At 44.9% G+C, this 24445-nt stretch overlaps 1 protein-coding gene across 1 annotated transcript in view; it reads left to right on the top strand.

The window, feature by feature from the left end:
• The window catches only part of GABRP (gamma-aminobutyric acid type A receptor subunit pi), a 262987-nt gene that overhangs the window by 93406 nt on the left and 145136 nt on the right, over window positions 1-24445 (top strand). The window contains exon 4 of the mRNA XM_073649199.1: window positions 14881-14963. Within this exon, the coding sequence (XP_073505300.1) occupies window positions 14881-14963 (83 nt within the window). The remainder of the gene's footprint in view (window positions 1-14880; window positions 14964-24445) is intronic.

Genomic DNA, 24445 nt, shown 5'->3' with positions numbered 1-24445 from the left:
CCCAGGCTACAATACCATACTGCTAGCTTGCCCTTGAAATGGGGCCTTTTAGTTTGGAGGAGGCCAAAGCTGTCCACTACCTCATAGCTGCTTCGGCAGCGAGGTCCCCATACTCAGTCCGCAGCCACCACTATTTGTCCCGGTAACCTTCCCCACACTTTTCTTAGCCTGTCCTGCTTTAGGGTAGCATTGGGCGAGCCCACCAGACAACCAGACTCCTCCGGTGGGCCCTGGCTTCTCCATCAGGGGAGTTGAGAGTGCCAAGGTGAGGAGCATGATGATGATGATAGAAGTTAGCATCTGCTTTGTTTTCTTAGAATGCAAGCGTAAGTGTGCAGCCTGCCACCCACCCACCCCCAGGCTGCAATACCATACTGCTAGCTTGCTTGCACTTGAAATAAGGCCTTTTAGGCTTGTGGAGGCAGACGCCAGCCACCATGTCATGGCTGCGTTGGCGGCCTGGTATCCATACTCAGTCCCCAGCCGCCCGGCGGCCAGGTGTCCACACTCGGTCCCCAGCCGCCAGGGGGCGGCCGGGTGTCCATACTCAGTCCCCAGCCACCCCTATTTGTCCCGATGCGCTTATACACAAGCGTGCATACCAAAACATTACCTGTGCCCTCCCCAGTGCATTTAGTGGGAAGGACAGCCTATTCCGCTGTAGTGTCTGCAAGCCAACCCCCTGTTCATGGCACATGCGAAGATGCCTCCCGCCCTGCACCTGTCATTGCAGACTTGCAACTATCCCCATTCAAGTCCTTGTCCCAGGGCAGTGTTCAATTGTACCTCCCCCATTCCTTGCAATGCAAGCGCAAGTATGCAGTCTACCACCCACCCACCCCCAGGCTGCAATACCATACTGCTTCCATGCTTGCACTTTAAATTGGGCCTGTTAGGCATGTGGAGGTGGAATCTGGCCACCACATCATGGCTGCGTCGGCGGCCTAGTATCCATACTCAGTCCCCAGCCGCCTGGCGACCGGGTGTCCACGCTTGGTCCCCAGCCACCAGGGGGCGGTCGGGTGTCCACACTCGGTCCCCAGCCGCCCTGCGGCCGGGTGCCGACACACGGTCCCCAGCCGCCTGGGGGCAGCCGAGTGTCCATAAACGGTCCCCAGCCGCCCCTATTTGTGCTGGTGCGCCTTATTCATAAGTGCGCATACCAAAACATTACCTGTGCCCTCCCCAGTGCATTTAGTGGGAAGGACAGCCTAACCACAAACACGTGGACAAGTGAATGTGGCCAGGGATGTTCCATCTCACTGACGCCTTCACACTGGGTTAATATTGTGAAAGCCAGGACACAGTTGGACACTGGGATGCAACGCGTCCTCCAGACATAGAGGATTGCGGGTCCTGGGTCAATCAGGCTTCAACACAAAGTTCAGAAGGTAGACAGCAGCAGTGGTCGGCCTCCTACACAATGAGTAAGTTATTCATGAGGCCAGCCATCTCCTTAGCTTTCTGTTCCTTGGAATGCAAGCGCATGTATGTAGTAGCGGCTAGGCCGGAGGTGGTCAGCGATTTGGTGCATATCCTATCTCCTCCGAGGATTGCTGGATGTTTTCCTGCTACTATCCCAGCTCTATGATTCCCGTTAAAACAAAGCTTCAGGTGATGAATAATGGATGAGGTGGTGGCAAAGGAGAAAGAGCAGGAGGAACAGGAACCATTCACATCAATATCAGGCCAGTCAACCACACATGTCTTGTAGGATATGTTTCTGTACCAAAAGGAGCGGTTCGGCTACACAGTTATAGGGCATACAGTGAGTGCAATGCCTACCAAAAATTTTGAGGCACTCCAATGCCTCTTGGAAGTGACATGGAGGTCAGAGGGCCTTAACTAAACCATTTTTTCCATTTATAGCAACCGGGTCTACTGTACACTGTTGGCCTAAGCAGTGAATGGAAGGCTTTCCAAAAATTATGAGGAACTGCAATGCCCCTTGAAACTGACATGGATTACAGCATACTAAAAACCTTCTACCCATTATTGGGGAGTGGGTCTCCCTTAGTGTTTGCCTATGCATTGAAAAGCAAAAGCTGACTAAAATTAGGAGGAAATGCAATGCCCATTGGAAGAGTCGTGGAGGTTAGAGGTAATTAAAAACAACATTTCAATGCCCCTTGGAAGAGCTGTGGAGTTCAGAGTGGTTTAACAAGATGGTTTTAATGCCCCTTGGAAGAGACGTGAAGTTCAGAGTGGTTTAACAAGACGGTTTTAATGCCCCTTGGATGAGATGTGGAGGTCCCAGTGGAATAAAAAGACAATATCAATGCCCTTTGGAAGAGTGGTGGAGGTTACAGTGGAATAAAAAGACAATATTAATGCCCCTTGGAAGAGTGGTGGAGGTCGCAGTAGCTTAACAAGACCATTTTAATGCCCCTTGGAAGAGACGTGGAGTTCAGAGTGGTTTAACAACATGGTATTAATGCCCCTTGGAAGAGACGTGGAGGTCACAGTAGCTTAACAAGACGGTTTTAATGCCCCTTGGAAGAGACGTGGAGTTCAGAGTGGTTTAACAAGACAATTTTAATGCCCCTTGGAGGAGACGTGGAGGTCCCAGTGGAATAAAAAGACAATATCAATGCCCCTTGGAAGAGTGGTGGAGGTCCCAGTGGAATAAAAAGACAATATCAATGCCCCTTGGAAGAGTGGTGGAGTTTACAGTGGAATAAAAAGACAATATCAATGCCCCTTGGAAGAGTGGTGGAGCTCGCAGTGGAATAAAAAGACAATATCAATGCCCCTTGGAAGAGTGGTGGAGGTCCCAGTGAAATAAAAAGACAATATCAATGACCCTTGGAAGAGACGTGGAGGTCACAGTAGCTTAACAAGACAATTTTAATGCCCATTGGAAGAGATGTGGAGTTCAGAGTGGTTTAACAAGATGGTTTTAATGCACCTTGGAAGAGACGTGGAGGTCACAGTAGCTTAACAAGACGGTTTTAATGCCCCTGGGAAGAGACGTGGAGGTCCCAGTGGAATAAAAAGACAATATCAATGCCCCTTGGAAGAGATGTAGAGGTCCCAGTGGAATAAAAAGACAATATCAATGACCCTTGGAAGAGATGTGGAGGTCACAGTAGCTTAACAAGACTATTTTAATGCCCCTTACAAGAGTCATGCAGTACAGCATATTAAAATCATTATTCCCACTATTGGGGAGTGGGTCTCCCATAGTCTTTGCCTATGCCTTCCAAGCAAAAGCTGCCAAAAATTAGGATGGAGGAACTTGCAATGCCCCTTACAAGAGCCATGCAGTACAGCATATTAAAAACATTATTCCCATTATTGGGGAGTGGGTCTTCCATAGTCTTTGCCTATGCCTTCCAAGCAAAAGCTGCCAAAAATTAGGACTTAGGAACTTGCAATGCCTCTTACAAGAGCCGTGCAGTACAGCATATTAAAAACATTATTCCCATTATTGGGAAGTGTGTCTCCCTTAGTCTTTGCCTATGCCTTCCAAGCAGAAGTAGCCAAAAATTAGGACGGAGAAACTTGCAATGATGGCAACACGGACCACAGTCACCCTGGTGGTATAGTGGTGGTGGAGGCTGAGGATAAGGAGAAGAGCAAAAAACAGCCGAAATGAGGATGCGTATACCCATGTGTGGGTATGAAGCGGTGCATGGGAATACACCTCCCGAAATAACACAGTGGATTTGACTTTATGTTATTCTGCTGTCATTTGGTGGTGATGAGAAGTCTGGCCCAATCCAGCCCTTGTTCATTTTGATAAGGGTCAGCTTGTCAGCATTGTCAGTTGACAGGCGAGTGCGCTTATCAATTATAATTCCCACAGCAGCACTAAAAACACGCTCCGATAACACGCTAGTGGCAGGGCAAGCCAGGACCTCCAAGGCGTACAGAGCGAGTTCATTCCAAGTGTCCAGCTTGGATACCCAATAATTAAAAGGCACAGAGGAATCACGGAGGAAGCTGGTACGGTCGGCAAGGTACTCCCTCACAATCTTTTGAAAATTTCCACTCCTTGTGAGAGTACCCCGCGCCTCAGGGCCTGTAAGCTGGGAAGGTCTCAGAAAACTGTCCCAGAATCTTGAAAGTGTTCCCCTGCCTCTGCTGGATTGGAGTTGCGTCTCTCTCAACTGTACGCCTTGGTTGGGCAGCGAACTGTGACCTCTGCCGCTAGCGTGTTCAGATGGGAATTTTTTTAACAGTTCTGCAGCAAGGGCCTTCTGGGACTGCCCCATTTTTGTAGACCTCTCCACCTCAGGAATAAGAGAGAGAAAGTTCTCCTTGTAGCGGGGGGTCTAAAAGTGTCACCAACCAGTAATGACTGTCATCCAACATTTTGACAACGCGAGGGTCACGGTTAAGGCAGCAAAACATAAAGTCAGCCATGCGTGCCAGACTGGTAACGGGGAAGACTTCCGTGTCCTAACCAAGATGATGACTAACCGTGCTCTCCTCCTCCTCCTCCTCCTCCCCCCTGTCCTCAGGCCACCCACGCTGAACCGATGGTATGACAGTTGTACAGGTACTACCGTCTACAGCGCATGATACCAGCTCCTATTCTTCCTCCTCCTCCTCCTCTCCCTCATTGTCCCCCAATGCACATTGGGATGAGATGAGGCTGGGCTGTGTGTAATCACCCGCTATGGCTTCTTGATCCATCTCATCATACTCTGGCAGCAATGCCTCCTCTTTAATTCTCTGCAGAGAGCGTTGCAAAAGACAGACAAGTGGGATGCTGATGCTAATGAAGCCATCATAGCCACTCACCATCTTGGTGGACTCCTCAAAGTTTGTCAGGATGGTACATATGTCAGACATCCAGGTCTACTCCTGAGGTCTTATGTGTGGAGTCTGACCTGAATATCGACGGCCTTGTTGCAGCTGGTACTCCACAACTGCTCTCTTCTGCTCACAAATCCTTTGCAACATGTGGAGGGTAGAGTTCCAATGTGTGGGGACATCACACACCATTCGGTGTGACGGAAGCTGCAGACGCTGCTGCAACACAGCAAGGGTGGCGGAAGCGGTAGCCGACTTCCAAAAACGAGCTGACAGGCGGCGTACAATGAAGAGCAGATCTGGCAACTCAGGGTACGGTTTAAGAAACCGCTGAACCACGAGGTTAAGCACATGAGCCAGGCATGGTACGTGTGTGATCTCGCCTCGCCTCAGAGCCGCCACCAGGTTATGGCCATTGTCACACACGACCATGCCTTGATGTAGGTTCAGCGGTCTCAGCTACAGATCTGCCTGCTCTTTCACAGCTGTCCACAACTCACAAGCAGTGTGAGGTTTATCACATAAGCTTATGAGTTTCAGCACAGCCTGTTGCCGCTTGGCTGAGGCAGTAGTGCAGTGCTTCCAGCTTGTAACTGATGTGGTGATATCTGAGATGGAGGCTGAACATGAGGAGGAGGAGGATGATGAGCAGGAGCTGTACACTGTGGGGGCAACTCTGACTGACATAGGGCCTGCAATCCTCAGTGTGGGGAGGATGTGTTCCTTCCCAAGGTCCGACTGGGTCCCGGCTTCCACTATGTTTACCCAGTGTGCCATTGGAGAGATGTACCATCCCTGGCCACAAGCACTTGTCCACATGTCCGTTGTCAGGTGGACTAACCCAGTAACTGCATTGTTGAGGGCACTGCTGATGTTTTGGGACACATGCTTGTCTAGTGCGGGGATGGCACACCGGGCAAAATAGTGTCGGCTGGGGACTGAGTATTGGGGGACGGTCACCGCCATAAGGTTGTGGAAGGATTCCGTCTCCACCAGCCTAAAAGGCAGCATTTTCAACGCAAGCAGTCGTGAATGTGCGAATTTAGGACTGTGGTCTGTGGGGCGTTGGCTAAAAATTTGCGCTCTCGTTCAAAGGTCTGGGATATGGACAATTGAACGCTGCGGTGGGACGTGGACGTGGACGTTGATGCTGTTTCTTGAGAAACTGCCATAACAAGTGAAGACTGAGAGGAGGGGGCATCTTTGCATGCAGTATGGACAGAGGATTGCCTTGCACGCACAACAGGGGGTTCTCTTACACGCACAACAGCAGAATAAGTAGTGGTGACACCCGCTGACACTGGTCGTGTGCCACAAAGTCGGGTGCTTTGCTGACATATGCCTGATCATGCTGGTGGTGGTCAGGCTGGTAGTTTTGTCACCCCTGCTGATGCTGGCATGGCAGGTGGTACAAATGGCCTTTTTGGGGTTATCAGCAGAGTCTTTAAAAAAAATTCCAGACTCTGGAAGACCTACCGGTTGTACTGGCAACGTCCCTCGTGTTGGCGTTACGGGGAACGGTTGTCCGCCTTATGTCTGCGGCCACCACACTGCTTCTTCCTGCCTGTTGGGGTACACTGCCTCCCTCCCTTTGTGTGTTGCTGGCCTCGCTCTGCGTGTCCTCCTGCCACGTTAGGTCAGTTACTAGATCATCCACCACCTCCTCTTCTTCCACTTCCGCACCACGGTCCTCCTCCTCACTTCGTGGCAATTGTTTCTCGTCATCGTCCACCTCTTGAGACAAATTGCCAGCGTTGCCTTCCTGTGGCCGTGGCTGTTCAAATATTTGGCCATCGCTACATGGGATCTCCTCTTCCACCACTTCAAGCGGAGCAGGCGAGGGGCACAAATCTGGAAAGGGACCAGTGAACAGCTCTTCAGAGTGTCCAACTGTGGGATCAGTTGCTGTCTAACGACACTCGGTATGGTGGGAGGAAGGAGCATCAGGGTGAGGAGGAGTATGCAGTCGAGACTCACGGCTACTAACACTTGACCGTGTGGAAGACAGACCGGAAGTGGTGGTGCCCAGGTGAGTGGAAGTATTATCTGCTATCCAATTAATAACCTGTGCACACTGATCAGTTCGCAATAGTGGTGCTGTTATGTGCTTCCCTAGTAATTTGGTCAAGAACTGGGAGTGAGAAGATGTGGCTGTTGGTTGTGGCACATTTTCACCTTGGCCACGGCCCCATCCGCTGCACGCACCATCACCAGAACGTCCAGTTCCACGTCCCTTGCCATGCGCCTTGCCCATTGTACATGAAATAAAAAAGCTTACACTCGCACTATCAATGACAAAAGGGTAATAAAAAGGAGATTGGAACCGTGGAAGAGGAAAACCACAGTTCTATTTCTCTGGCCTACACCAGAATCTTTTAAACAGATATATTTGTGTCTGAACAGTCAGCGAGACATTCAAAATGTTTTTTTTTATGGAAAATAGGCAAAATAGTAGATAATACAGAGATTTGAACCATGGAACTGTAAAACTACAGTTCTAGTTATCTGGCCTTCACCAGAATCTTTTAAACAGATAGATTTGTGTCTGAACAGTCAGCGAGACTCTCAAAATGTTTTTTTTTATGGAAAAAAGGCAAAAAAGTGGATAATACAGAGATTTGAACCGTGGAACGCAAAACCGCAGTTCTAGTTATCTGGCCTACACCAGAATCTTTTATACAGATATATTTGTGTCTGAACAGTCAGTGAGACACTCAAAATGTTTTTTTTTATGCAAAAAGGTGTATTACACCCAGATTTGAACCGTGGAAGAGGAAAACCACAGTTCTCGTTATCTGGCCTACACCAGAATCTTTTAAACAGATATATTTGTGTCTGAACAGTCAGCGAGACACTCAAAATGATTTTTTTATGGAAAAAAGGCAAAAAAGTGGATGATATAGAGATTTGAACTGTGGAACTGCAAAACCACAGTTCTAGTTATCTGGCCTACACCAGACTCTTTTAAACAGATATATTTGTGTCTGAACACTCACAGACACACTCAATTTTTTTTTTTTTTGGGGGGGGGGATACCAAAAGGTTAATAAGACGAGTATTTGTATAGTCTGATTGAGGATTTAGATAAAAAAAATGATTTTTCCAGGCCCCTGAGGCCTGGGGCTAAGTCTAGCAATTTGAAAAGCAGCACACAGGACAGTAATGCAGTGTTTGTTGGTATAACCACTGCGTCTCCTATACAGCTTGCCTGCCTGCCTGCCTGATATCTGGGATGGATATTAGTCCTGAGAAGGACTGTTTGTTTGATTTTGCAGGCTTTAGAGACCCTACACTACCTATTTCGCAGTATAAATCTCTCCCTAGCTCAGCAGCACTCTCCCTACACCGTCTGATCTGGAGCGACTGTGTCCAAGATGGCGGCGCCCAGTTTTAAATACTCAAGGTGATGCTGTGCGGCCAGCCAGTCACTGTAATGCCCACAACCAACATGGCTGCCTCATTACAGTGACTGGCTGGCAATCCATGCATGTTCATTGGCTCTGTAAAGAGCGCCAAACATGCAGGGCGGAGACCTAAGCTCCCGCCCGAGTAACCCCGAACATCCCGAGTAGTGAGATGCTTAGGCGAGTACCGAGCAGTGCCGAGCATGCTCACTCAACACCAATAGATATATGGATATATATATATACAGTATATATATATACAGATAGACAGATAATTAATAGATATATTGATAGATATACAGATAGATATATGGATAGATAGACTGATAGAAAATAGATAGATAACAGATAAATAGATATATGGATAGATAGATTAGATACTAGATAAATAATAGATAAATATATATATATAATAGATAGCTATATAGATAGATAGATTATATAGATAGGTAAATAGATATATGGATAGATCAATAGATGATAGATAGATATATGGATTGATAGATAGATAAATAGATAGATATATAGATAAATGACAAAATAAAGGTCCAGCACTAGCAGTATAGGAAAAAGATACAGGTGGGTGCAAAGCCTCACAGGTAATACCAAACCTTGTAATAAGTCCAAGAAAAATAGAGGCAGCACTCCAAGAATTCCAATTCAATGTGCTTTTATTGACCCATCATGTCAAGGGTGGCAATGTTTCGTCCCTAGTGAGAGACTTTTTCCTATAGATATATAGATAGATAAATAAATGGATAGATAGATATATGGATAAATAGATAGATGGATAAATAAATAATAGATATATAGATAGATATATGGATAGTTAGATAGATAATAGATTGATAGATAGATATATGGATAGATAGATTTACAGATAGATAGATAATAGATATACAGATAGATAAATATGTGAGATATATAATCAGTGCTTTGTGTGTGTACCTTACTGTTCATGTAATTTATTAATAAATGAATACATTTCTAAAAGAAATGGTGTGGGGTCCCCCGTAATTTTATTAACAGGCAGAGGGAAAGGAGACAACTGGGGCAGATGTTTATAGCCTGGCAAGAGGGTAATACCCATGGAGCTTCCCAGGCTATTAATATCATCTCATAGCTGTATACTTAGCCTTCACTGGTTATTAAAATGGGGAACCCCCCCCCTCAAAAAACATTGGACTTCTGCTGGTTAATAAAATTATAGGGAATCCAACGCGATTTTTTTCAGAAATGCAATCATTTATTAATAAATTACATTAACAGTAAGGTACACACTCAAAGCACTGATTATATATCTTACACATTTCTATCTATCTATTATGAATCTACTTATCTGTATATCTACCTATCCATCTATCTATTATATATTTAGCTATCCATATATCTATCTATTATCTATCAATACATCTATCTATCCATTGTGGCAGATAGACTCACTTGGTTGCACAGACTCACTTGGTTGCACATAGAGGTACACAGGAACACTGTCTCTTTAAATCTTCTGCTGAGTTTATTAAGAGCACTGCATAAACTAAAGCAATGTTAGCAAAAACAAACACGACCTTCCTTTCCTAACAGGAAAAACAAAACGTAACCATAACGTATGGCACAGTCCTTGTTGCTACGGGTAACCCCCCGCTTCAGGAACAAACAATCCCAGGTTAGTCTTTCCTTCATATGACCAAAACAGCTTAGAGCTTTCACCTCCAGGCTCTCCCCACACCAAATGCTTTGAAATGCTGGCTGTGATTTTATCCTCTGAGTTCCTCCCTTTCTACAGGTGTTTAGTCACCCTAGCACTAAGATGGCTGATTAACTCACTCGTGGGCTGGAACCTTTTTCCTATGTATAATTACTGCAGCTATTAATCTCAGTGCTACATATCTCCCCTTTAGTACTTTGCCACATATCCCCCCCCCCTCTGCCCAAAGCCACAGGTTTTGGCACCTTCAGTCACAAAGCAGCGGAGTCTAAACTTGTATCTGTGTTACTATGCAGCTTCCCAGGCCTGTGTTCACATGAAAGATGAAGTCCTGTAGCCTTGAGTTTCAACTCTTGGAATGCCATCTCTGTTTCAAGAGACATTTGACCATTGACGTCTTTGTGCTTTTAAGAAGGTCACTCAGGGTTGTGGCTATCATGGCGAAATTTGTATCCCACCATTCCCAGAAATGCCTGAAGTTGTTCCTTGGAGACCGGTTTTGGCCAATTTTGGACTGCGACCACCTTATTCACTTGCGGCTTTACTTTGCTTCTTCCAACGATGTAGCCTAGCTATTTTCCCTTCTTTTTCCCGATGGCACACTTCTTTGAGTTTATGGTAAACCCCCCTTTCCTCAGCGTATCCAGCACGGCCTGGATGGACCTTCTGCAGTTGACTTTCCCAATCCGGACTGAATATCACAATATCATCAAGGTAAGCTGTGGCATACTTTTTGTGAGGGGCTAAGATCCAGTCTATGGCCCTCCGGAAGGTAGCTGGGTCTCTTTGCAGGCCCAATGGGCTTCTGGTATACTGGAAGCAACCATCAGGTGTAAAAGAGGTCATTTTCTCCTTGGCACTTTCAGAGAAGAGGATTTGCCAGTAACCTTTCGTTATGTCCGGAGAGGTGATGTATCTGTCTGACCCCAGTTTCAATCTGAGTTAGACGCGGGGTATCGGATACACGTAATTTTTAGCTCTTTCCTTCTAAATCACCTTGTGGCGGACTTCGGGGATTCTATATGGCTTTTGGTTCACCTGCGCATGTGGTTTCATCAGAATTCATTGTTCATCAATCTGTGTACGTCTTGATAACTCCGAAAACAGATCCAAGTTACTCTGAGGAAGTTCTCGGCACTGTTGTTTCTGGGCTGGTGACAGTGTCTTTGCCACAGGGACACCCTTAGTGTCACCTTCTGGTCTGTCCAGCCCACATGGAGTTTCAACTTGGTTTCCCTGTTGCCCAGCCTTGCCGGATATCGGTATGAGGAGATTTTGGAATAGAGAGGTGGCAGCGGTTAACTGGCAGGTGGGACAGGACTTGCAATATTTTAGGATTTCACGGTGACATCTGGCTCAATAGTACCTCTGCATGACCCGTTGTTGAGTTTTGTCCACATATGAATGGCCCTTGTCCAACACCCTTTGTCTATAGGGACCTGGAACCAATAATTGCTCCACCATCTCCTCCCTCACTTTATTAACTCTGTACAACAAATCCCCACTCAACATAAAATAGGGAAGCCTGGTGTCGGCCCCGACTCCTGTGCTATGCCATTTATGATGGTTACCTTATTGAACACTTCTTTTAGTGATAGGTCTCTATGTTGGGTGAGTGAATACTATTTTCTTCTCTTTTTCCATTACACAGAAGGGAAACTCGTCAGACTCTGGGTTTGGTAAGTCTTTTTTAGGGCCAACCTGTTTCTTACCCGAGCAACCCAGGTCTCTGCCCCTCCCCCACAAGTCCCAAAACAACACAAAGTCCCGGCCTACAGTATGATGATTGGGTGCAACAAATCCTGGACCATGCCGACCTCATGGGACTCAGTACCTCGGGTTGTCTCAATGACCACTCTGGCCACCGGATAGTTTTTAGCATCCCCATGAATGCAGCAGACACCCACCTTCTTCCCAGGGATCAATTGGAGAGGGAGTGTAGTCCAGTCATTTGCAGGCCATTCACTTTGACAGGACAAGGTTGGGGCCCCTTGCTGGGTGGACAGTCCACACTGCAAGCTAGATATGCATAGAACGAACACCGGCATCTCATGCTACACTCCATTTGCTCAGTGGTCAGGGGACAATGGGCAGCTATATGACCTGGATCATGACATCTCAAGAAAATTACATCCCCTGATGAGGGCCTTGGCATGACCTCTGCCGCCCCCTTGGACTTTGGACACCCCACCCCCTTTTTAACTTCCGGCCCCCCCCAGTATGGAATCGGATACCTTTCGACCAGTCCAACCAAGTCATCGATGTTCTGGGGATCTCCCTGGGCAACCCGAGTCTGCATCGGGCTCGGAATGGAGTGCACAAACCAATCTATTACAACTCGCTCGACCGTCTGCGCTGGGTGGAGAACTCCGACTGTAATCACTTTTGGATGAGTTGCAGCAGATCAAACATTTGTGAGCGAGGAGGTTTGTCACGGTGATATGCCCAGCGGTGGACCCATTGTCCCTGACAGACATTGTCACCCCCAAGTGCGCCAAAATTTCTGTTTTCAATTTTTCATATTCTTTGGCGTCCTGTAAAGCCAAATCATAGTAGTCCTTTTGTGGATCCCCCATTAAGTATGGTGCCAGGACTTCCGTCCACTGCTCTGGCGGGAGTTTCTCTCTTTCACTGACCCTTTCAAAAATGGTTAAAAAGGCCTGTATGTCATCACCCGGGTTAATTTTCTGTAACCCCCCACTTCATGAACAAACAATCCCAGGTTTGTCTTTCCTTCATATCACCAAAACAACTCAGAGCTTTCACCTCCAGGACCTCCCCACACCAAATCCTCTGAAAGGCTGTAATTTTATCCTCTGAGTTCCTCCCTTTCTACAGGTGTTTAATCACCCTAGCACTAAGATGGCCGATTAACCCACTCATGTTCTGGAACCTTTTTCCTTTGTATAATTACTGAAGCTATTAATCTTAGTGCTACATGTCTCCCCTCCAGTCCTTTGCCACACCATATACCTAACTAGTTCAATCAGCTGATGAGCTCCTTTGACCTCACTTACGGCACAGATGCTGTGTGAGAATTTTCTCACTCAGCATCTGTGCAGTAAGTGAGATCTCTGGAGCCCATCCGCTGATTGAACTCCGGTGACCTCACTCCTGGCAGCTCAGCGCTATACACTATGCTCCTGTCAGTGTATCGCCGGCTGCCGAATAAAATAGTTACATCTCCCGATGTGGCTATTCTATTAATGAGATCTGCATGGGGCACTCGGGATTATATGGATTACGGCGGATTTGTGAGTATATGGTGGTTTATTAATTTTTCTTTATTACAGGAGACATAGGCATCAGGGATTAGGCATTACAGTGAGTATATGGTCTTTTTTATTTTTTACAGGGGACAAAGGCATTGGGGAGTAAGTGTAGGTGAGTATATGGTGTTTTTTATTTTAATGTTTATTTACTAATGTTTACTTTTTTTTTTTTACTTTGCGCACAGGCGCTGGCTGAAGAGAGACTACTTGTCTCACCAGCAGTGCCTGCGCTGGCTGTTTATTATGACAGCAGGTGTCGCCTGATGAGGCTTGTAGTACTATTAGCCGACACCTGTGACCAGCGGTAAGCTTTTTACTCCAGATCACAGTCACAGCTGAGGGATCATGCTGACATCTGACAGCGTGATCCCACAGCGCTCTCATCCGAAGTAATAGTGTTACTGCCGATCAGAGCCCGTGTTTCACACGCTGTCACACAGATGACAGCGTGGGAAAACAGGAATGTTCGGGTCCCCCATTCATATGAATGGAGTCTGGGTTCGAGTTTGGGTACTGTTCTGGTACCGGAAAACCGAACTTTTACTTAACAGTTTGGAATTCAGCTAAACCCGCTGGACCCGAACAGTCATGGGTTCACCCATCTCTACTCCTGATTAATGAGTCAAGAACATCTGACAAGCGACATCTGCCTTGGTGCACCTTGCCACAAACCTTACTCTAGTCTGAAACTCGATTAAAATAACTGGCATCAGAAATGCCACAGCTTGTCATGACAAGCTGTGGCGCGATATCCCAGCTGTGCCCATTTGGGCGTAGCTGGATGAAATTGGCACATATATAATATAGGTATATAATACTTAAGCAACAGCTTGTATTTGCATTGTTATTGATTTACTTATTTTTTATCAGCACAATTCTTTTTAGATGTTCGTTAGTTGGTCTCAATATTAGAATTGCTGGCTTTTACGTGTGTATCTTTCTCATCCTTTGTGTGTATTATATGTTTTTTACATACTTGCTAGCACTCTAGATGTCTTGTTATTCAGCTGTGCCCACATCAGTGATAAAAGTACAAAAATTAACAACATTTTTGTGCAACATTGAGTTCCGCAAAAAATTTGCAACTTATCAAAATGTTTTTCGACAGATATGTGAGAAAACACTTTCATGAATCAAGGACATGGTCCCCAGTCCACTCTTCAAAGTATGTTTTCTCGTTTTCTCTGCTGTGGCTGCTGCATTTCTGATTAAAACATAAAGGCTGAAGAAAAGCAGCAAGAGTCTAATTGATACTGCCCATTGTTCAGGCAGTACAAATGTCCTGTTAGATTAGCTTTATTATAAATTTGTAACTAAATAATACAGCAATTAAAACTCTCTTGGGGCAATTCATCAAGACTGGTGCAGCACTCACTGGAGTACACTGATAAGATTCATTAATCAGGGGTGTCAAATCCCCATCATGTGCCCCTACCAAAAATGTACGCCAGCTGCAGTAAGTTATGCAACTTTAGTGGCAAAACTAATGATGAATTTGATCAGCGGACATGACCATGCCCTGTCCCACCCATGAAACAGCCATATTGGCATAGCTAGCTGGGACTGGCGTGTAAATTGCAAAATTTGTAATATATTTGCACAACTGTCGAGTTGCACAAAAATTTTGTGACTTTTTAAGGTGTTAATGCTGAATTTCTGGTGTACATATACATTCTACTTGACATGAGCCTTTTTTCCACCTAACCTCTTATACAGTATGTGTTTTTCCATTTAGAATTACAACAACCGTGGCTTGCAATATGGACCTTACCAAATATCCCATGGACAGGCAGACATGCAAACTGCAACTAGAAAGCTGTAGGTATAAGAATAATCTTAAAAGATTGTGAATAATTGTAGTATAATGGTATGATAGTAAAAACTGAACTGGACTAAATTAGGTTGCTAATCTTCTGCAAGTAAAAGAATATACAACATAGAGTTACTGGATTCACTTGTCAGGAGTATAAAGCTTTGTTTTACCAATATTTGCCCAAACAAAGCAATATAAGTAAATAAATGATCTTTACGTCATATAATAAGCAATGTCACATAGAGGGAGGGAAAGAGAGCGATAGAGCGAGGGGGGGAGAGATGGAGAGGGGAGGTGAAGAGGAGACAGAGAGAGGTGCAGAGATGGGGAGAGGGAGAGATAGGGAGACAGGAAAAGTGAGGACAAGAGCGAGTAGAAGACAGACAGAGAGAGATATCATTAGCCTGCTCTGAATCTTCAGCAGAGAATGAAATGGCAAAAGGCATGTATTATTTTTAGTTTGCGATCCTATCGAATCTCAAAGTATTCAAATTTGCAGGAAACTGTAAATTTGAGGAAAGTCGACACAAAGTTGATCATCCATAAATTAATCCACTCATCTCTACTCATCCCTTTATTATCATATTTTAAAAAAGGGCTGTCCACCTTAATAAAAATTTTGCAGGCAGTAAAGACAAGGCAAAATTAACAAAATGAGGCATACTCTGCTGATGTCACCACGCTGTACAAGGCATAGGCAGCTCCAGTGGTCTAAGCTGGGACAAAAGCCATGGCAGCAGTGCAATAGACCAGTGATCAGAAAAATAAAAGTTGAAATACCATAGAGGAACTAAGTAAAAAAAAGGTTAAAATGAGTTCAAAAAATGAATTGTAAAAATATTTTTAAAAAAACATCCACAAAATAAAAAACTGAAAAAAAGATCACGGAAAAATGTTACGTCAATAAAAACACCTTGGTATGTAAAAAAATGAGAAGTACTGGTACACATATTTGGTATCACTGCATCTGGAAGTACCCGATCTATAAATCTTTTATACTATTTTACATCAATGAACACTGTTAAAAAATAAATAAAAAACATGGCAAAAAAATGTTTTTTTAAACATACAATGCTCAAAAAGTAGAATATGAAATGGTCAAAAGTCTTATGTTAATAAAAACTATGTACCCAATGTTATTTATATGCACTATTGCTTTTTACTTACTTATAGCAGTGTATACATTTATTTTGTTTCTGTCTTAGGTTTTGTCTGTTTACTGGCCAGTGTGACAAGCTTCTTCATGTTGCATGCATACCAGCTTATACTCCAGTTCATTTTGCAGTAATGTAAAAAATACATTATTTTCCAAAATATTTCCATTGACAAAATCTTAGTTTTTTTTCTACATTACTGGTAGCACAAAGGCTCTGGAAAAGCCACATAGATTTTTTTTTTTGTGGGAGCCAATAAAAAATGTATTCCTAAATATAAATGCCCCCTCTCTTCTAAACCCCACAGTATGATTAAACTGCAATCATCTTCACGTTTGGCATTATTGTAGCGAGGAGAGCCTACTTGTTAATTTATGGTGTGCGTGTCTCCAGGAGCACAAGGTGGGCATGACGTATTGGACACTACAATGAAATATACACAATTTTCACTCTGCAACATCCACTGCTCCTTGTGACACATTGCACTTTAAGTTTGTGTTAAATTTAGGTCAATGTGATTTGCCTTTATTTGTGAAAATATTGGAATTTGCAATTTTCAAACTTTCAATCTTTAAACCAGTTAGACATTCTGTAATAAATAATTAATATATAACCCATATGTCTACTTTTCATCTGCATAATTTTTCAAACATCATTTTATTTTGTTAGGGTATTAGAAGGCTTACATTTTTTTTCACTTCTTACAAGGAATAGCACAAGAAAATTGATCCCACAAATCTGATTTTTGGAGCATATATTTGGCTGAAATACAGGTGCTCCTCACAAAATTAGAATATCCTCAAAAATTAAATTTATTTCAGTTCTTCAATTCAAAAAGTGAAACTCATATATTATATAGAGTCATTACAAACAGTGTGATCCGTTTCAAGTGTTTATTTCTGTTAATATTGATGATTATGGTTTACAGCCAATGAAAACACAAGTCATTATCTCGGTAAATTACAATAATTAACAAAAAACACCTGTACACCTGCAAAGGCTTCCTAAGCATTTAAAAAGGTCCCTTAGTCTGTTTCAGTAGGCTCCACAATCATGGGGAAGACTGCTGACTTGACAGATGTCCAGAAGGCAGTCATTGACAGACTCCACAAGGAGGGTAAGCCACAAAAGGCCATTGCTAAAGAAGCTGGCTGTTCACAGAGTGCTGTATCCAAGCATATTAATGGAAAGTTGAGTGGAAGGAAAAAGTGTGGTAGGAAAATGTGCACAAGCAACCGGGATAACCGCAGCCTTGAAAAGATTGTTAAGAAAAGGCCATTCAAAAAGTTGAGGGAGATTCACAAGGAGTGGACTGCTGCTGGAGTCATTGCTTCAAGAGCCACCACACACAGACGTATCCAGGACATGGACTACAAGTATTGCATTCCTTGTGTCAAGCCACTCATGACCAATAGACAATGCCAGAAGCGTCTTACCTGGGCCAAGGAGAAAAAGACCTGGACTGTTGCTCAGTGGTCCAATGTGTTGTCTTCAGATGAAAGTAAATTTTGCATTTCTTTTGGAAATCAAAGTCCCAGAGTCCAGAGTCTGGAGGAAGAGTGGAGAGGCACACAATCCAAGTTGCTTGAGGTCTAGTGTGAAGTTTCCACAATCAGTGATGGTTTAGGGAGCCATGTCATCTGCTGGTGTAGGTCCACTGTGTTTTATCAAGATCAAAGTCAGCGCAGCTGTCTACCAAGAAATTTTAGACCACTTCATGCTTCCCTCTGCCGACAAGCTTTTTGGAGATGGAAATTTCATTCTCCAGCAGAACTTAGCACCTGTCCACACTGCCAAAAGTATCAATAGCTGGTTTAAAAACAACGGTATCACTGTGCTTGATTGTCCAGCAAACTCGTCTGACCTTAACCCCACAGAGAATCTATTGGGTATTGTCAAGAGGAAGATGAGAGACACCAGACCCAACAATGCAGACAAGCTGAAGGCTGCTATCAAACCAACCTGGGCTTCAATAACACCTCAGCCGTGCCCCAGGCTGATCGCCTCCATGCCACACCGTGTTGATGCAATAATTGATGCAAAAGCAGCCCCAACCAAGAATTGAGTGCATTTACTGAACATACATTTCAGTAGGCCAACATTTCGGATTTTAAAAACAGTTTTCAAGCTGTTGTTATAAAGTATTCTAATTTACTGAGATAATGACTTGTGTTTTCATTGGCTGTAATCCATAATCATCAATATTAACAGAAATAAACACTTAAAATAGATCACTCTGTTTGCAATGACTCTGTATAATATACAAGTTTCACTTTTTGTATTGAAGAAAAAAAAGGCAGGCAGCAAAAAGGCTGTTTTCAGCCGAAACATTGTTACATCTGATGGGCCAATAAAGTCCTCATCTTTTTTCACAATTGGAGTGCTGCCTGCCTTTCTTTTTTGTCTTTTTTGTATGTATCTGAATGACAACTTGATCATTGTCTGGGAGGCCCTGCACCTACCATTTCATTTTTTCTGGTGCTGTTTATACTCTGTATATACTGTATATACAGTGAAGGAAATAAGTATTTGATCCCTTGCTGTTTTTGTAAGTTTGCCCACTGACAAAGACATGAACAGTCTATAATTTTATGGGTAGGTTAATTTTAACATTGAGGGATAGAATATCTAAAAAAAATATTAAAAAAATCACATTGTATAAATTAGATAAATGTATTTGCATTTCGCAGTGAGAAATAAGTATTTGATCCCCTGCAAACCATTATGAGTAGTGATGAGCGAGCACTAAAATGCTCGGGTACTCATTGTTCGGGTCGAGCACATTGGAATGCTCGAGTGCTCGGTCCGAGTAACGAGCCCAATGTAAGTCTATGGGAAACTCGAGCATTTTTCCAGTGCCTCTCCCCGTTTGTCTGCAGAGGGCCTAAAAATTGCCCAAATCGGGAACGGTGCTCAAATGACATGGAAACAGCATGGGGAAGACCCCTGGAAGCATTTCTGACTCCCAGGTCACTGCTGTCAACAACGTTGTCAGAGGTATTATGCCACTTTTACGGACTCACAATAAAACATGCAAAAAAGAAACCAAAATGGATTTTCCTGGGAAATATGTTAAGGAACATCCTTTCCAGGTTAATGACTTGTATATAAGGCAAAATAAATAACCAAAAAACAAAAATGCTCCTCCACACCTTGGGATATGTTCACATGTAGCATTTTTGATGCGTTTTTGCACTTTTGCATTGCTTCCAACCAAGAAATGTCATTTTCCATTTTACAACCTTATCTGGCCATGTGGTGAATGACACATCATCAGACACATCATGTTTCATTTATGATGGAGGGACTCGGAAAGTCATAAACCTAGTTTTATAGGGTCATCAGGCGGCCCTTACTATTCTTAAAGGGCCAGCAGTCGGCCCTCGCTATTGTTAGAGAGCCATCAGCCTGCTATGCTTTGTTGTTCCCATTATTAACGAGTGGGTCTTCTTTACTGTTATTGCGTATAGCAGTGACTGCAAGGGCTGTCAAAAATTTGGAGGAACTCCAATGCCCCTTGCAAGAGACGTAGATATGTTGATATGGAAATATGGTGGTGATATGGTGGTGGAGGAGGATGCGGAGAAGGAGAAGGACTAGAGCAAATAGACAAAATCAGGAAGCGTATACCCATGTCTGGGTGTAAAGACAGAGGTGCATGGGAATAGAGTTAGACCTCCCCAAAAAAAGACACAGTATTTGAGTTTATGTTACGCTGCTATCATTCGGTAGTGTTGAGAAGTCTGGCCCAATCCAGCCCTTGTTCATTTTTATAAGAGTCAGCCTGTCAGCATTTTCAGTTGACAGGTGAATGCGCCTATCGGTTATAATTCCACCCGCGGCACTAAAAACCCGCTCTGACAAAACGCTAGCTGCATGGCTGGCCAGGACCTCCAAGGCATAGAGAGCCAGTTCATGCCACGTGTCCAGCTTGGATACCCACGGAGGACATTGGTACGGTCGGCAAGGTACTCCCTCACCATCTTCCAAAACTTAGCACTCCTTTTGAGAGTACCCTCCGCCTCAGGGCCTGTGCGATGGGAGGGTCTGAGAAAACTGTCCCAGAACTTTGACAGTGTTCCCCTGCCTCTGCTGGATTGCATTTGTGGCTCTCTTGCCTGTCCACCTTGGTTGTCCAACGAACTGTGATCTCTGCCGCCAGCGTTTTCAGATGGGAATTTTTTCACTAATTCCGCAACAAGGGCATTCTTGTACTGTCCCATTTTGTTAGGCCTGTCCTGCAAAGGAATAATAGACATAAAGTTCTCCCTGTAGCGTGGGTCTAGAAGCGTCACCAACCAGTAATGACTGTCACCCAAAATTTGGACAACGCGAGGGTCACGGGAAAGGCAGCATAACATAAACTCAGCCATGTGTGCCAGACTGCAAAGAGGCAAGACTTCCATATCCTCACCAAGAGGATGACTGACCATGCTCTCCTCCTCCTCTTCCTCCTCCTCCCTATCCTCAGGCCATCCACGCTGAACAGATGGTATGGCAGTTGTGCAGATAGTACCATTTATAGTGCAGGAAACTAGCTCCTGTTCTTCCTCCTCCTCCTCTTCCTCATTGTCACTTAATCCACGTTGGGATGAGATGAGGTTGGGCTGAGTGTAAATAACCTTGTAGGTTTCCTTGCTCCAGCTCATCATGCTCCGCCTGCAATGCATCCTCTTTAATTGGTGACGCTAATTATGGCATCATCGCCACTCACCATGTTGGTGGAGTCCTCAAAGTTTTGGAGGATGATACAGATGTCTGACATCCATGTCCACTCCTGAGGATTTGTGTGGAATCTGACCTGAATACCGACAGCCTTGTTGATGCAGGTAGTCAACAACTGCCCTCTTCTGCTCACAAATCCTTCTCAACATCTGCAATGTAGAGTTCCAAAGCGTGGGGGCATCACACACCAGTCGGTGAGCCTGAAGCTGCAAATGCTGCTGAAACACGGCAATAGCGGCGGAAGATGTAGCTGACTTTCTAAAATGGGCACGCAGGCGGCGTACTTTGATAAGCAGATCTGACAGATCTGGGTAGGTTTTGAGAAACTGCTGAACCACGAGGTTAAGCACATGGGCCAGGCATGTTACATGTGTGAGATCGCCTCGCCTCAGAGCCGCCACCAGGTTCCGGCCATTGTCACACAAGACCATGCCTGGCTGTAGGTTCACCAATATCAGCCACAGATCTGCCTGCTTTTTCAGAGCTGTCTACAACTCTTCAGCGTTATGTGGTTTGTCACCTAGGCATATTAGCTTCAGCACAGCCTGTTGCCGCTTGGCCGAAGCAGTGCTGCAGTGCTTCCAGCTTGTGACTGATGTGGTCATTTTGGAGATGGAGGCTGAAGAGGAGGAGTAGGTGCAGGAGCTGTAGAATGTGGGGGCAACCCTGATTGACCCAGAGTCTGCAATCCTCGGCGTCGGGAGGACGTGTTCCGTCTCAAGGTCCAACTGGGTCCCGGCTTACACAATGTTAGCCCAGTGTGCCGTCAGCGAGAAGTACAGTCCCTGCCCACAAGCACTTGTCCACATGTTTGTGGTTAGGTGGACTTTCCCAGTAACTGCGTTGTTGAGGGCACGGCTAATGTTGTGGGACACTTGATCGTGTAATGCGGGGACGGCACACCGGGAGAAATAGTGGCGGCTGGGGACCGAGTACCGAGGGACGGCTGCCGCCATGAAATTGTGAAAAGTTTACGTCTCCACGATCCTGAAAGGCAAAATTTAAAGCGCAAGCATTCGCAAAATGTGTGAATTTAGTAGTGTAGCCTGTGGGGCGTTAGCTGCGTATTTTCGCTTGCATTCCAAGGACTGGGGTAGGGACAACTGAGCGCTGTATTGGGACAAGGACGTGAACGTGCTTGCTGATGGTGCTAGTTGAGAGTGTTCAACGACAGGTGCATAGCAGAAGGCATCTTGGCATGCGCCATGGACAGTGGAACAAGCAGTGGTGTCACCCGCAGACACTGTTGCTGGACCCTGGGATTCAGCCCACTTAGTTGGGTGCTTTGCTGCCATGTGCCTGATCATGCTGGTGGTGGTCAGACTACTACTTTTGCTACCCCTGCTGATGCTGGCCTGGCAGGTGATGCAAATGGTCTTTTAGGGGTTATTGGCAGAGTCTTTAAAAAACAACCAGACTCGGGAAGACCTAACAGTTGCATTGGCAACGTCCGTCGTGTTTATGTTACAGGGAACGGTTGCCTGCCTTCTGTCTGCGGCCACCACACTGCTTTTTCTTGCCTGTTGTGGTGCTATGCCTCACTCCCCCTGTGTGTTCCTGTCCTCGCTCTGCATGTCACTTGGCCAGGTTGGGTGAGTGACTTCATCATCCACCACCTCATCTTTCACATCCGCACCATTGTCCTCCTCCCGACTTTCTGGCAATTGTGTCTCATCATCATCCACCTCTTGTTACAGTTTCCCACCATCGCCTTTGTGTGACCGTGGCTGCTCAAATATTTGGGCATCGCTACATGCGATCTCCTCTTGCCCCGATTCAAGTGGCAAGAGAGGCTCGAATCTATAAATGGAAAAGTGAACAGCTCTTCGGAGTGTCCAAATGTGGGATCAGTTGTCTCCGGGCATGGTGGGAGGAAGGAGGATAAGAGTGAGGAATATGCAGTCCAGACTCACGGCTACTGAGACTTGACCGTGTGGAAGACAGGGTGGTGGTGGTGGTGGCTAAGTGACTGGAAGCATTATCTGCTATCCAACCAATAACCTTTTCACACTGCTCTGTGTTCAATACTGGTGTTCTGCAGTCCCCTAATAATTGGGACAGGAAGGTCGAACAAGAAGGTGTAGGTGTTTGTTATGGCACAATTTCAGCTTGCCTACGGCCTCGGCCTCATCCTCTGCATGTACCATCATCACCAGTACGTTCACTACCCCGTCTTTTGCCACGCGCCTTGCCCATTTTAAATGGAGGACAATATTTTCCACGTTCACTACAGATGGCTGGATTTGAACCACAGTGATATGTGATAGCTGGCCTGGAGGTTACTATTTTTCACAGCGACCTCGTGTCAATAATTCACTGACAAACTGCAACAAAATTTAAATGGAGGCCAATATTTTCCACGTTCAGTACAAATTTCTATCACTATTTTTAGAAATTTTTATCACTGTAATATGGAAAGAATGTGGCTGTATTCTGCTGTGGCAAAAAAAAAATGGAGGAGAAAAACGGTGTTCTCTGGTTTGCTTTTTAACCAAATAATCAGGATTAAGATAAAAAAAAAATTATCCCTGGCTCCTGATACCTGGAGCTATTTGTAGAAATATCAGTAACAGAAACAGCAGACAGAACTGGAATGGAGCTTCTTGTGGTGTATTATACACTGCAGTCTGCCACATACACTGCCTGCCTGCCTAGTTTTGATATACAGTTATATGAAAAAGTTTGGGCACCCCTATTAATCTTAAGCTTAATGTTTTATAAAAATTGGTGTTTTTGCAACAGCTATTTCAGTTTGATATATGTAATAACTGTTGGACACAGTAATGTTTCTGCCTTGAAATGAGGTTTATTGTACTAACAGAAATCTTGGTGTTCTGTGGCAAATGCCAAGCATCCTGCATGGTGTTGGGCTGTGAGCACAACTCCCATCTGTGGATGTTGGGCCCTCATACCACCCTCATGGAGTCGGTTTCTAACCATTTGTGCAGACACATGCACATTTGTGGCCTGCTGGAGGTCATTTTGCAGGGCTCTGGCAGTGCTCCTCCTGTTCCTCCATGCACAAAGGTGGAGGTAGTGGTCCTGCTGCTGGGTTGTTGCCCTCCTACGGCCCTCTCCACGTCTCCTGGTGTACTGGCCTGTCTCCTGGTAGCACCTCCAGCCTTTGAACACTATTCTGACAGACACAGCAAACCTTCTTGCCACAGCTCACATTGATGTGCCATCTTGAATGAGCTGCACTACCTGAGCAACTTCTGTGGGTTGTAGAGTCTGTTTCATGCTACCATGAGTGTGAAAGCACAACCAACATACAAAAATGACCCAAACATGAGCCAGAAAGCATTGGTACTGAGATGTGGTCTGTGGTCCCCACCTGCAGAACCACTCCTTTATTGAGTGTGTCTTGATAATTGCCAATAATTTCCATATATTGCCTATTCCATTTGCACAACAGCATGTGAAAATGAATGTCAATCAGTGTTGCTTCCTAAGTAGACAATTTGATTTCACAGAAGTTTGATTTACTTGGAGTTATATTCTGTTGTTTAAGTGTTCCCTTTATTTTTTGAGCAGTATATACAGTGCCTACAAGTAGTATTCAACCCCCTGCAGATTTAGCTGGATGACACATGCGGAATTAACTTGGC

Source organism: Phyllobates terribilis, unplaced genomic scaffold (genome assembly GCF_046119375.1).
Source record: "Phyllobates terribilis strain yellow unplaced genomic scaffold, ASM4611937v1 Scaffold_10__3_contigs__length_209671492, whole genome shotgun sequence".
In the NCBI taxonomy this organism is placed as follows: Eukaryota; Metazoa; Chordata; class Amphibia; order Anura; family Dendrobatidae; genus Phyllobates; species Phyllobates terribilis.
This window is presented reverse-complemented; position numbering and strand designations above follow the sequence as displayed.